Source organism: Phyllostomus hastatus, unplaced genomic scaffold (genome assembly GCF_019186645.2).
Source record: "Phyllostomus hastatus isolate PE091 unplaced genomic scaffold, TTU_PhHast_1.1 phas_scaffold_182, whole genome shotgun sequence".
Classification (NCBI taxonomy): domain Eukaryota; kingdom Metazoa; phylum Chordata; class Mammalia; order Chiroptera; family Phyllostomidae; genus Phyllostomus; species Phyllostomus hastatus.
The window spans coordinates 13666277-13679026 of record NW_025334013.1 but is presented as its reverse complement, the minus strand read 5'-3'; the positions used below and the strand labels follow the sequence as shown (position 1 = coordinate 13679026).

The 12750-nt window shown below is 58.2% G+C and overlaps 1 protein-coding gene across 3 annotated transcripts in view; it reads right to left on the bottom strand.

The window, feature by feature from the left end:
• Positions 1-1811: 1811 nt before the first annotated feature.
• The window catches only part of ZBTB40 (zinc finger and BTB domain containing 40), a 63737-nt gene continuing 52798 nt past the window's right edge, over positions 1812-12750 (bottom strand). For 2 of the 3 annotated variants that reach the window (XM_045858478.1, XM_045858480.1), the window contains 4 exons: positions 10797-11011; positions 9496-9658; positions 8702-8788; positions 5538-7690 (listed from right to left, as the gene is read on the bottom strand). In XM_045858478.1, the coding sequence (XP_045714434.1) occupies positions 6852-7690; positions 8702-8788; positions 9496-9658; positions 10797-11011 (1304 nt within the window). In that variant the 3' untranslated portion in view covers positions 5538-6851. Of the gene's footprint in view, positions 7691-8701; positions 8789-9495; positions 9659-10796; positions 11012-12750 lie in introns of all 3 variants that reach the window. The other variant, XM_045858481.1, reaches the window with a different exon arrangement.

The window sequence follows — 12750 nt, the reverse complement described above, 5'->3', positions numbered from 1 at the left end:
GACGGGTGTCTTCGTGGACTGGGACCTGTGATCGGGCAGCACTAGGCGACCGGGCAGAGGACAGACCAAGTGCACAAGAAGAAAAGGAACTTGCTTTCTGTGCCTGTGTCCTAGACCCCTGCTTCCCAGTGAAACCTGAGACCTGGGTTATTTCCCAACGGAGGCTGATGGCTCTTGTCTAGCTAGGACAAGTTACTTTTTCACACAAAACACACCCGAGTGCACGCTCGCAGAGGGTGAGATGGGCGGCGAATACGACAGCTCCAGGGGCAGGGTGGGAAGGCCAGTGCTCCCGGTTCCCTCGCTCTCACTGGCTGTGTTCCTGCCTGCCCTCCAGTCCGTGCCTTTGCTCAGACACGACCCCATAGCTGGGGTGCCTCAGGGCTCCGAGTCCCTGCTCCAGCCTCCTCTTACCCCCACTCGCTCTGGTCTGGGACAGAGGCTCTGGCCTGCGGCGGCGGCGCAGCCCGGAGGCAGGCCCTGCCCTGGCCTTGGGCTCCCTGCGGTGCACGCCTGGCCCTCTGCCTCAGGACGCGCTGGGTTTCCTTCTCCCCTGTCCTTTCTGGAGCATCTCCACTCGGCTAAGCGCCACATGGAACACTAACTCTCCTCCTCACAGTCACTGTGAGGAACGACCTGCCCAAGGTCATCGTCTAGTCAGAGCTGGGCTGGGAAGTTCCGAGTCCAGACCTGCGATAACTGGACCACCAGGGAACCCCCCGGCCCGTTTCTCCCTCTGCTCGGCCGCTCCTGACCCGCAGCAGCACTTGGCCTCCGTACCGGTCACCATCATGGCCGGGGCCCCGCCGCATGTTGCCGTTACCCCCGGCTGCCCGGGACACTCTAGGGATCACTGCTCTAAAAACGACAGCTCTGGCCTCTCTCTCCAAAGACACCGTTCAGGCAGAAGGGCCCTGAGGGCTTTGGACAGGAGTCTGTGCAGGCTGGCTGCGCCAGGACTGTCCCAGGAGAAGCCAGCAGAGCGCCCCCCCACCCCCCCACCCACGCCTGCCCCAGCCGCAGCGCTGACCTGAGCTTGGGGGCGGGGGGATCCGATGCCTTCCGGCCTCACACACTGGTTCTCGCTGCGGAAATCGTGTGCAGCCGGGCTGGGCATCTGCCTCTCTCGTCTCCTCCTTGACTGCCAGCAATGTGACATTTCCAGCTTTCACCACAAAAGGTTTCTGCTTATTTTATACTTATCTGCTCAGCGCTTTATGCTTTGGGGGCAGTTGAGATTCTAGAGATAAATGAGATGTGGTGGGTGTTATAAAGATCCCTAAGGATGCAGAGAGATTGGAAGAAGAGACACATCAACGTGAAGGAATGAACGTTCTCCTTCCTCGACGCTAGGATTTGCAGGGAATGGCTGATCTGTATGTGAAGGGCTTTATTAATGAAACTAAAATTTTCAGGACTAAGTTCATTAAGTACAGGCTTTTACTCTGCACTACAGTTTTGTGGGGCAGATATAATGATGTCCCTCATTGATAGACGGGAGTCGGAGGAGGGAGCTCAGAAAGGGGAGTATCCCATCCAAGATCATGGTCAGAAAGTGGCACAGCTGGGACATGCCCCGGTCTGACACGTGGCTGGTCTCCAAACACTGCCCCACATGCACTCCCTGGGAAAGAGGGTTCAGGAAATGAGATTCCATACACAGGAGAGCGCCCTCCCACCGGCTACCAAGGCCTGAGGAACACAAGAGCCCCTGGGACCCCAGGCCTATTGAGCTGGCCTGACCGCTGCCCAGAGCCGAAGAGAAAACACCTGCATCACCACAGCCCATTTGAAACTCACACGGCATCACGTTTTTCAAAGTACACATTTTATTTACATGGAACAGTGCAAGGCGAGCACAAAGAAGAGCGTGTAACCCAATATATCCAGCGTCCCGTGAAGGTCAGTTGCCCTGACCACGGGTGGCAGTGGGCGGGGCTGGCCCTGGGAAGGGAGACGATCAACACTGCTGTGATGACTTGGAAGCGGTCTAAATTAAACGAGCCCAGGGACACTTTTTCTCGAGAGCGTAATCCCCAAGCACAGCAGCTGCTCTCCTGCACAGGCCAGCTCGCAGGTGCGGCGAGCGTCTGAGTTCTGGCTGCGCCGCCGGGCTCTCGGCCCCAGTCCTGCCAGCCCCGGTTTTCCAAGGCAGCGTGACGATGACCAGCTCGCCTTCTCACTCCTTTTCCTTCTGTTTCCTCCCAAGGGTCCCTGGGACGCACCCGGCCGGGAGAACAGGGCTGGGCTGCTGCGTTTTCTTCGGGAGGACCGGTTACGACGTGCCAGCACCTCCTCCATCACCGCCCCCCTTCCCAGCCCCGGCTGAACAGGGACACTGCGGTGTCGGCAGAGCAGTTCCTCCCTCCCCCGGTCAGTGCACCGGCCTCAGGCACACACTCGATTCCAAGGCACACCCCTCCCATCGCGCTAACACACCATCAGCCCGTGCCGACCAGACCGTTCCCCGGCGCGAGAGAGAAGCTCTCCAGACCCATCTCTTCCCCTCGGGCCTGGGAGCGTTCCTGATTGGCCCAGGGGCAGAGAGCAGGGCCCTTGTGCCCCACTCACCCTGCTGGGCCGGCCTGTCGGAGCTTCTCCCGGGGAGGAGGCTGAGGTGTGCTCCATGGCCAGTAGGGGGGCGTCAGGACACTTGCTCAGAGGGAACTGGGATCACCGGGAACCCAGGGTTCACACAGGGTAGGCCCTGGCCTCAGTTTCTCCAAACACAAAGCTTCCGAGACAGAGAAGGTGGGCTTTCTGAGATTAGCAAGTCAGCACCTCTGTCGCTGCCGCTTTGCTGCCCCTGTGGCCCCAGGTTCTGCTCACAGACTTGCTCTTGGGTCACCTGTGTGCTGTCCCGCTGGCCTAGGTAAGCCCTACTCTGTGAGTGTTCCCACCATCCCCACCGAACTAGACCCTGGCTGGGAATCTGCCTGCCTTTCCCTCCTCACCAGCTGTTTCATGAGCGCTGGGAGCCAGACTCTCCCACACGCTCCCCCACACCTCCTCGGAGGCCCCCAGTTCAGTGAGGAGCCCGCAGGACGGCACCCATGGCGGCGAGGCAACGCAAACGCCACTGCTACAAAGTAAGTAGGTGGTGTGGGCTGAGCGCACGGTAACAACGCCCTCTGTGGCAGCGATTCAGGTCTCCCAGGCAGAAGTGGGGGAAAAGAGTAAGATGGCTAAGTAGAGCTAGAAAAAACCTTTCTACAGTGAGATCCACACTTGGGTGTCTCCAGGGAGTGACACTGGAAAATCACTGCCAATGCAGAGTCTGGCAAAGGTCTACTCTGAGCAAAGACTAAATTCAGGATGGCCTTTCCTCTCTCTCCAACCCGACGGAGCATGGGGTTTGTGCCTCCTGCCGCCTGTGCCGCGGGGGGAGTCCACCAGCAGCAGTGCAGCTTCTGCGCCTGCGCCTAGGGCGGTGACCCGCTGCTCCGGGGATTCGGAAAAAAGCGCGTGTCCTGTCACAGGCTGGACCCGTCAGACACTGCAGTGGAAAGCATTTCTCAGTGTGTCTGAGGATCTGGAACCTGGCTTAAATCACATAGCTTCCTTTATTCCAAAGACTTTTTAAAAAGAAACATCACTTTTTCTTTCGGTCCTCAGCAATTACTTTATGTATCTGTGTTTCGGCTGGAAGACGTCGTGATGGCGCTGCAGTTCCCAGCCACTGCGGAGCGAGCTGCCTTCTCATCCTCGGAAGCACAGGCCGGCCCGCTCCCCTGCCGTGGGCTTTGTCTGCAGTCGAGGGGAGAGTCGGTGCCATGGCGCCACCTGCACATCAAGAGCTCTCCTGGTCTGAGAGCTCCCGGGACTGGAAACCTCAAGGAGTGAGAGGCGACTTGGCAGAAGCAGTGAGGGCTTCCCGCAGAGGTGAAGTCTTAAAGGTTTGAGCACCATCTTCTGGTCAGTATTTGGCTTTTGAGGCTGACTTGCCTTTGAAAACTTCATTTACTTCAAAAATAAAGATCCCTGGGCTGACACGCTCAAGCAATTTACGCATCAAAACGAGGGCACTCCGGATGCAGGAGCCTCGAGGGCGAGCGGCCCAGGCTGGCCCGCTGCCTGCACACAGCCCGCTGGGCAGCCACGAACACACGGGGCGGTGGCAAGGATCTGCCTTCTGCCTTTCCGGCGGTGCCAGGAACAGTCCCCGCCATGACCCAAAGTCGACCTTTTACCCCTGCTTGTCCCGGGTGACGTGAAACGCGCTTGGGAAGGAGGGCTGGGCTAGACTTCGGCCAGCTGCAGCGGGAGGCCAGTGTCGAAGTGGGCACCACCCTCCGCAGAGGGCAGGCCCCACGCTGCGGCCAGGCGCCCTGCCTGCGCATGCACGCTCCACAGGCAGACCCCCACCTTCTGGTGTGGAGGAGAGGAAGATAAATGCTAGTCTTTCCCTGCAAACGGCGGGAACCTACATCCATCTAATTGCACTTCATAATGGATTCCACAAACCATTAATTATCAGATTATGTGTTAGGAACTGAAGATAAAAGGGCTTTGTGAAATTCAGACTCCGAAGGGTCACTGACCTGCGGCGGCAGTGCCGGCCTGGAAGAGCGCGGACAGCGGGCCCCTCGCACAGCACGGGAGACGGTGGCAGGAGGCATAGCCAGGGGCGGTCACGGGCGCCGCTCCACCTGGCACTGGCTCCCTAGCCCCATGACATGCGCCGGCGGGAGGGGCAGGCCTCCAGGCCGGGCAGGGGTTGCAGGGGTTGGGGGAAGCAGATGAGGACAATGTGGAAAGGCCACAGGAGCCGGCCTTCAGGTGCAGAACACCGTTCAGAACATCCCGGACGGCCTCAGAGCGGACGTGCCCAGCGGAACGCTCCAAAGGCCTCGTTTCTGGAAGGGCTGACTGTGCTGACCAGGTGGGACTCCCCAGGTAAACAGGCATCCGGTGGTGACATGCTGCTACCTGTCCCATTACCACCATGACGAGGCTGGGCAGCCCAAGCGGCTGGGAGAGTGGGAGAAGTGAGGAAAGGGCCGTGTGTTCTCCAGGCTGCGGGGGGGACGGTCCCCAGATGGTCTGGGGTGCTTTTCCCTAGACTGGAAGCGGCCCGGAGGCACTGACATGCAGCCCCACTGTGTGGGCCATGGCCCCGGGCCCACGTCTCCAGTTCTGCACAGAGGGCTGCCGGCACACCGCACCCCTCGGGTGCCCCACAGCTCCCCCAGACTCTGTTTCAGGAGCTGTCCTCCACCTGGGGATGAAGTGTCACAGAGGCCTGCGGGGAGGCTGGCCTGCCTGCTGCGGAGAGTGGCCGTGTCGGCGCTGACGTCTCAGACATTGGGGGTTCTATGAGGACACGCACACGTCTTCCGTCTGTTTTCCAAGTGAGACTAGCTTGGTTGGTGGCAGGCTAAGATGCTCGCCATTCAGGACAGCCACGGGCAGAGGGCAACAGGCAGGCTGTGGAGCCTTCTCTCTGCTGCGAAGGCAGGACCGTCACTGGATCAGCAGGCACTCACTTGGCCTCCCCGCAGATCAGGGTCACAGTGCCGTCCAGCAGATCCTCCACGGTCACCGCCACGAGCTCCGAGCTGGCCTGAGAGGTCTGCGAATCTGGCAGCGCCACGAACACCTGTGAGCCAGCAAGCTGGGTCTCCTCCAAAGTGATCACCTGCTCGGCTGCAGCCACCGGTGGCTCTGGGGTTTGGATCACCTGAACGGGAAAGAGCACGAGGCTGCTCTGGGCAGTGTCCACAGCCAGCGCCCCAGAATCTACCTGGCTTTCATCTCCTGCTGTGATGATGATATTTATGTGTTCACCTGAGGAGAGCAATTACATGTGCCTAATGGGAAGAGGCAAACCCAACACACCGGTGATGCAAAAGAGAAGGCAGGCAAACAATCTAAATAGCCGTGCGCCACACCGCTGTAATTTGGCACAGCACGCCACCTCCGGGCGCTCAGACTCTGTGATTACCCGCCAGTGCACGCGGGCTCTGTCTCCCTCACCGGCTTTCCTGACCCAGGGACTGCACTGCAGAGGTAGGGCCGTGTGAAGGGAGTGCCTACTGCAGAGGGTCGGCCTCACGCTAGAGCCACGGACACCGGAATGATGGACCGGAAGCCCTGGCTTGCCACAAGTGGTGTCTCTGGACCTCAGTCAGGTTAAGAGCCTTCTCTGGTGGCTACATGGGCACGGAGAGAAGGTTACAGGAGGGGGATCAGGGGGACAAAATGTGACTTGCGTCGACTTGCTTACTCGTCTCACCGGGGTGGTGGGAAAGGCTGCCCCCTCCTCTCTTCCACAGGCCACACAGGCCCCTTCCAAATCCGCTCTGTTAAAGGGGACCCTCCCCTCTCAGGGAGAACTGGTCTGTGCTTAAGTACCCCCACTTCCTGCCTGCACCTCCAAGTGATGTTCCTGAAGTGTGGAGCTCAGGCAGCTTGATGCCCCCGATACTCCCAAACTAGAGTGCCTGCAGGGGGCAGGCACGGGCGCCCTGGCTCCTGCGGACTGGCCCGGAGTGGGCAGCGGGGCACCAGACAGGAGTGGGCAGTGGCAGGGAAGCCGAGCTCAGCCGTGTCTCTGCGCCACTGGGAGTCAAGAGACCAGCTGGGACGCTCAGTCAAAAATCGCCTGGGAGAGTAGTTTCCAAAGTGCTCTCCTTCTCCTTTACCAATGGGACCTTTCTTTCCCCCAAAGGACGTCGCACCAAGAAGCCTAGTCGAGAGAAAGCTAAAAGCTTTCAGTGTGAGCTGCTGGTCAGTGTGGCAGAAGCACCCAGAGGCCTGCCCGCTGCCTTGCCCTCTGCTCCCCGGCAGAGGGGGCCGCGGCACACAGTTTAGAAGTGACTGCTGCAGGAGGCTGGACGGGGACATGCAGTTCACCTGCATCCCTCTCCAGTCCACCCACAAACGCCTGCCAATGGCTTCTCCTTTTCTGCCCACTCTCTCTGGAGAAGACAGGAGGAACGAAGGAGGAGCAGGGACACGGGGAGGGGCTGGAGCAAGCTTAGCTTGGAGACATTAGGAGCGGCAGCTTTCCACTGGGAAACACGACGTTCCCCATGTCCATGGGTGTCCTGTGCCCAGCCCAGAGGAGCTACCAGGGCATCAGCCGAAGGTGTTCCCAACAAGGAGCTCCTGGGCCCGTCCCCGAGGTTTCCCGCAGCTCCCGCCAGACCCCACAGTGCGCCGCAGGAGGTGGAGGTGCATGAGCAGGGAGAGAAGGCACGGCGGTTCTGCTTTTGGAAATTCTGGTTCGGGCTCCCACTGCTCAGAGGACATTCCAATTGTGGCCACGAGGACACTAGAACTTTCTCATCCCTCTGGTAAGAGACCCTGAGAGACTCTCGCACAGGTCTGCCTGTGGCGAATGTACTGCTTACAGGACCCTCGGGGAGCCCCAGAGGCCAGGGCCGGTGTTGTGAGGGGGAGACCTCGAGAAGCCTTGGGAAGCATGTCAGCAGCCTCCCGCCCGCCGGCCCCAGACTCACCTGCACCACCTGCGAGGTTGCTGCTTGGGTTTCGGGCCCCATCACCTTCGGGTGTTCGGACTCCAAGTGGCCCTCCAGCTGGGCCTGGGAGGTGAAGAGCTCCCCACAGAGCTCGCAGGGGAAGGTGCTCTCCGACTGCTTGAAGTGCTCCGTGGTGACGTGGTGCTGCAGGGCCCCGGGGAAGCGGAAAGTGGCCGCACAGTACAAGCACCTGAATGGCTGCGACCCTGGAGGAGGGAGACAGGAGGGACAATCTGAACTGAAAGTGACTCTGAGAAGCTGGATCCTTGCCTTACTTCATTTCTTGTTTTCCTTTTTGCGTATGCACACAAGGGTGCATAAAAATCTATGTCAAAGTAAGTCCAAAACAGCTCTCAGAATAGCCTATAAACTCTAAGGGACAAGGAAACGTAGTTTCACTGGCTCATTAAAAAAGGGTGCGTATTATTATAGGAGACCATTCTGCGTGGCGTGGGCCCAGCTCCCATTGGAAGATGCACAGGACCCACACCCACGCGATAGGTTTCTCCTGTGGGGAATCAGGCCTGCAATGTACCTAGACTGCTACGAGACTTGCTTTTACTAAACTCCCTCACCCTGAATTGAGGCAGCAAGTGCTTACTGTAACTTCCTAGAATCCATGTTAAACCTCCCCAGTATGGAGTGTAACTGGTTCAACCACTTTTCCCTTTGCATTTGCAAATATCCTTCCTATGTGAGGTGATTAGCGGCATTGGCTTCTTTGTTTTCTGTAAAAGGTAACCACCTAAGGCGAACCTGTGCGTAGTAAATGAGGACCATCATGTAATGGGCCCAGAAAAATAAAGGCAGGTCATGGCAAGAGCTGAGGCCTTTTCTCCTCTTGAGAGAAAAGCCATGTTGTCCCTTTTCCTCCACAGGACTCGGTAGTCCGTGTGAATTTCCTGTGCCTCATCCACGGGCCGGGGTCCACATCATCCTATCACTGGCCCTTTGGGTTTGATGAGACACAGCAGTGTCCATGATAATCACGGAAAACACGGGACGCTCCCTGGTGCCAGGCCACTGTGTGCTTTCTGTCTGCTAACACGTTCAATCCTCACGGTTAAAGGGTGAGGTGAGAATGACAGCTGTCCTGTTTTACAGATGAGGAAACTGAGGCATGCGTAGCTACTAAGCTGGGCTGCACAGCTGTGGAGAGTGGAGGGGAGAGTCACCACCGGGCACTGCAGCTCAACAGCATCCCCAGGGGCACTGACCTGAATGCTGGCACTTGATGTGAACTTGAAGCAAAGCTGGCGTGGGGAAGAGCTCCTTGCACTGGTCGCACTCATGGAACTTCATGTCTGCGGAGCACACGAGGGAAGAGGTGGTGGGAAAGAGCAAAAGGAGGGCTCTCCGAGGCTGGACGGTGCCAGGGCCGGGCCGGGGCGATGGCTCACACTGAGCAGCATCTACCGAGTGCCAGGACCTACACCTACAACGCACTAGTGCGCTCTAGTGGTAAAGGCTCCAGGTCTGGGGTGCAAACAGGGTGTTGTGAGGATTACATGACAAAGCACATGTGGAGTGCTTAGCATTGGGCTCTGGCTTTAGGAAGCTCCTCCTCACTGCTGGCTGTGGCGATTATCCCCAGATTCATCTGCCAGGCAGGGATTAATAACAGAGGAAGGGGAAACAGGCTCAGAGAAGTCACTTGTCAAGGTCATGCAGCTGTCAGGGCCACAGTCAGGGTTTCCACTGAGAACCTGTCTGCCACCAAAGCTGCCCTCTTCTAAATGCTGTGGCCAGTCATCACTTGGGGGCTGGCAGGAGCTTTCCTGCCCCAGGTGTCTGGGTTTGACAACACTGCCACTCAAGCTACTGTCACTGGTGGGCCAGGGAGCCCCCTTCAGGGGTGCTGGGTCAGAAAAAAGGTCACTGCCGCAAGACGCCGCACTCCAGCACTGGCCACTGGGATTCTGGGTCAGAACCCAGGGTGCCACGTGCTGACCCGCTCCTGCTCGCTGGCTCCCGCTCCTGCCCCCGCCCCCGCCCCCGGCTCCCGGCTCACCTGCGTGTTCCGTTTTGATGTGCTTCTTGTGTTCAATGGTGTTGGGAAAGGTTTTGTCACACGAGCTGCACTGGAGTGACGAGAACTTGGAAGATCGATGGTTTTGAGCAGCAAACACATCAGGGTGGTGGGTCCGATTGTGGTACCACAAACCAGACAATTGCTGCAGGAGATTGGGCAAGTGTTAGGGTTTAGAATGTTCCAGCAAGCTGGGAAGCTCACGGAGCCCTCATGAGAGGGAAACGTTCTCAGGCAAGCTCATGGGTCCAGAGACACAGCCTCATCCGTGACACTGAGTGCTGACGTGACACAGCCCCGTGTCGGGGGGGACAGGGCACCTGCCCGTTTCCCGAGAGGCCACCACAGGACAGGGCCCAGCAGAGAAACGCACTGCTCACAACCAGCCCAAGAGGGAGGAATCACAGCTTCCCAGGGAGGTGGAGGCTGAGGCACAGAGGGGTAAAATGACTTGCTCAGGGTCACACGACCAGTGAGCAGCAGGAGCAGGACTCAAATGCTGGCACCTGCCCTTCACCACCGGGCTCTGTCTCCTGCTGCCCAGAGGCCCAGGGTGTGGCGGCGCACACGCTGTCCCTCCTCCATAGGCAAGTGTCCCCTCCTTCCCGGGCTCAGAGAAGTACCAGGACACCTCCCTACGGTCCTGTGCTTTCCTAGAGACAAGCCCAGGTCTTCCTCAGCTCTGTGACTCTAAGGTCGCAGCACAAGGCTTGGGACAAAGTTAACTCTCGACCTTTGTTGAAATGAAATTAGCCACTGTGTTTCGCTCTCTAACCCAGATCCTACAGATGTCAGCGATGACCAGTCTGTTCTCTGTGGTCTTAGAGTTTCTCAAAGATGCATTTTTAATTAGCTCTATATGGGATTCCACTTAAATTATACACCAAATTCTAAGGTAAAAAAGCAGAGCCCTTCCCTGGGAGTTAAAAAAAAATAACTGTGCTAAAGAAGAGAACTCTAGGCAGTGTTACACACCCTACTGTCATTCTCACGTCCCTGGACACATGGGGCCAGCAGGTTCTGAAGAATGTGAGTTCCCACGGGGGAAGAGCTCTCAGTTCAGAGGTGTGAGGACTGCCCCAATCAGAACCCCCCTGCCCCCCGCCACGCCCCCCGGACCAGACCCCTCAGGGAGTCTGAGCTATGACAAGCTACACCGTCATGAGAACCAGCCAAGCCGTCATCTCTGTAGACGAGAGATGCCCCTCGAGCCACCAAATGGGAAGGCCAAAGGGCGCGTCATTCGGGGGCGGGGCAAGAGCTCCCGGGGGAGGTGAGGTCACCTGGTAGGCCTTGTTGCAGATCCCGCAGCTGAAGGGCTTCCCTCCGACGTGGGTCACCATGTGCCGCTCCAGCATGGAAGGGGCGCTGAAGATCTTCCCGCACGTGGGGCAGGGGTGGTACTCCTTGGAGTGCACCTCGTGGATGTGCTTGCGGTGGTCCTGCAGCGTGGGGAAGCTCATCCTGCACTTCTTGCAGTCGTAGGGGTCTTCTATGTCTGGTTCCGCCAGAGGAAGGGGAGGAGGAAAAAACACCACAGGCAGCGTCAGCCCTGTGTGGGAGGCTGGGCACAGCTCCAGACACAGGGCTCTGCTTAGAGGTCATGCAAAGTCACAGGCTCTAAGGACCAGAGGTCAGTACCTGACTACCCTGTCTTCACCACGGGAGGTCGGGTTCCTCTGAGGCTTCTGGATTAACCCAATCACCTGTGCGCATCAAGTAGTCCCCTTCAATTCCTCACTGTACACCTTACAAGTTAAATTCCATCCTACGGCTTTCCAGGGCGTGCTGCTCTTGCTCCTCCCCTGCTTGCAGGGGGCATTCTGTGTTCTAACTCTCCCCGGAGATGTCCGCCACGCTCCCAGAGCACCACTGCTTCCTTTGCGGCCGGTCGTGTGTGTGAATGACAGGAGGAAGGCTCCCCTGCTCCCCACTTCAGACTTAATAAAGACACTCTCACGGGTCAAGTGTAATGAGCACCACGCGGAAGGCACGTTCGCCGTGCCTTACGCACGTTAGCCACTCGATCCTTTCCACAACCCTGTGGGCAGGACCACCCTCGGGCAGGCTCTGTTATGGGTCCTGTTCTGTGCACGAGGAAGGTCAAGGCTCAGAGGGGTGGCCCGTGGCACAAGGGGGTGGCGGCTGAAGGGGGTAACAAGCCCAGCCTTCGTTCCCAAGGCCGTGCTCCGAGCCATATGCTTAATTAGACATGCCGGCTCTTGGGTGGCATCTCAAAAGTAAGGACTAGCGGGATGAAGAATGCATTTGCCATCCTTATGGCAGGAAACTTCAGTCTTTTTCTGAAAGGCACAGAAAGTGAAATGCTTTGATGACAGAGCCCTCTGCCCACAAGGGAGGAGCAGCCCACGAGCCAGTCTCCCACGCGCACTGGCTCAGACCGGCTGGGAAACTCGGACGCGCGGCGGCGGCGCTCAGTGCCATTAACTGCTTCCCTGTAGACATGCGCTCCTGAGATCTCGGTTCCGCTTCGTCTTTCAGACGCTCTGAAGCGGTTCTCCACAGGGAGTGAGTGACGTGGGCCCGAGAAACAGGTGGGGAACAAAGAGAAGGACCGGATGCTGGGCCTGCTACCTCTGACAGCCTCCAAGGCGCGGCAGAGCATTTCGGGTCCTCGCCAGTGTGGAAACTGAGAGCGCCCCCCCGCCCCTCTCCTGTCCCCCACGTCAGGGCACGGGAAAGGGAGGCTGAAGCATGGCATCACTCAGAAAGGCTGAGAGCTGGGGAGTGTCCTGCCAAGTGAAATGAGCCAGGCGGTGGAAGACAAGCACCACCCGATCTCACCTCTAAGCGGAACCTAATCAACAAAACAAACAAGTGAGCAAATGGAACCAGAGACACGGAAATAAAGAACAAACCGACAGTGACCAGAGGGGAGCGGGATGGAGGTGTGTGAGGGGACAACGAGGAGGGAGGGGGGTCAAGTCAAGGAACACGTATAAAGGACCCAAGGACAAGGACAACGGGGGGGGGGACGACTGAATATGGGGGTGTGTGGCAGGGCAGAGGAGAGCGATGGGGGAAAAATGGGGATAACTGTGATTGAATAACAATAAAAGAAAAGAAAAAAGAAAAGGTCGACAGGAGATCAAACTTGAGGCGCTGGACCCAAGCCAGTCTCACTCGGCTGGAAGTCTACTGGAACCGGATGCTTTGCACAGGCTTGTAAACTCTCTGGGGGGCGGTGTGCTTTGTATCCCTCCTGCACTCCCAATT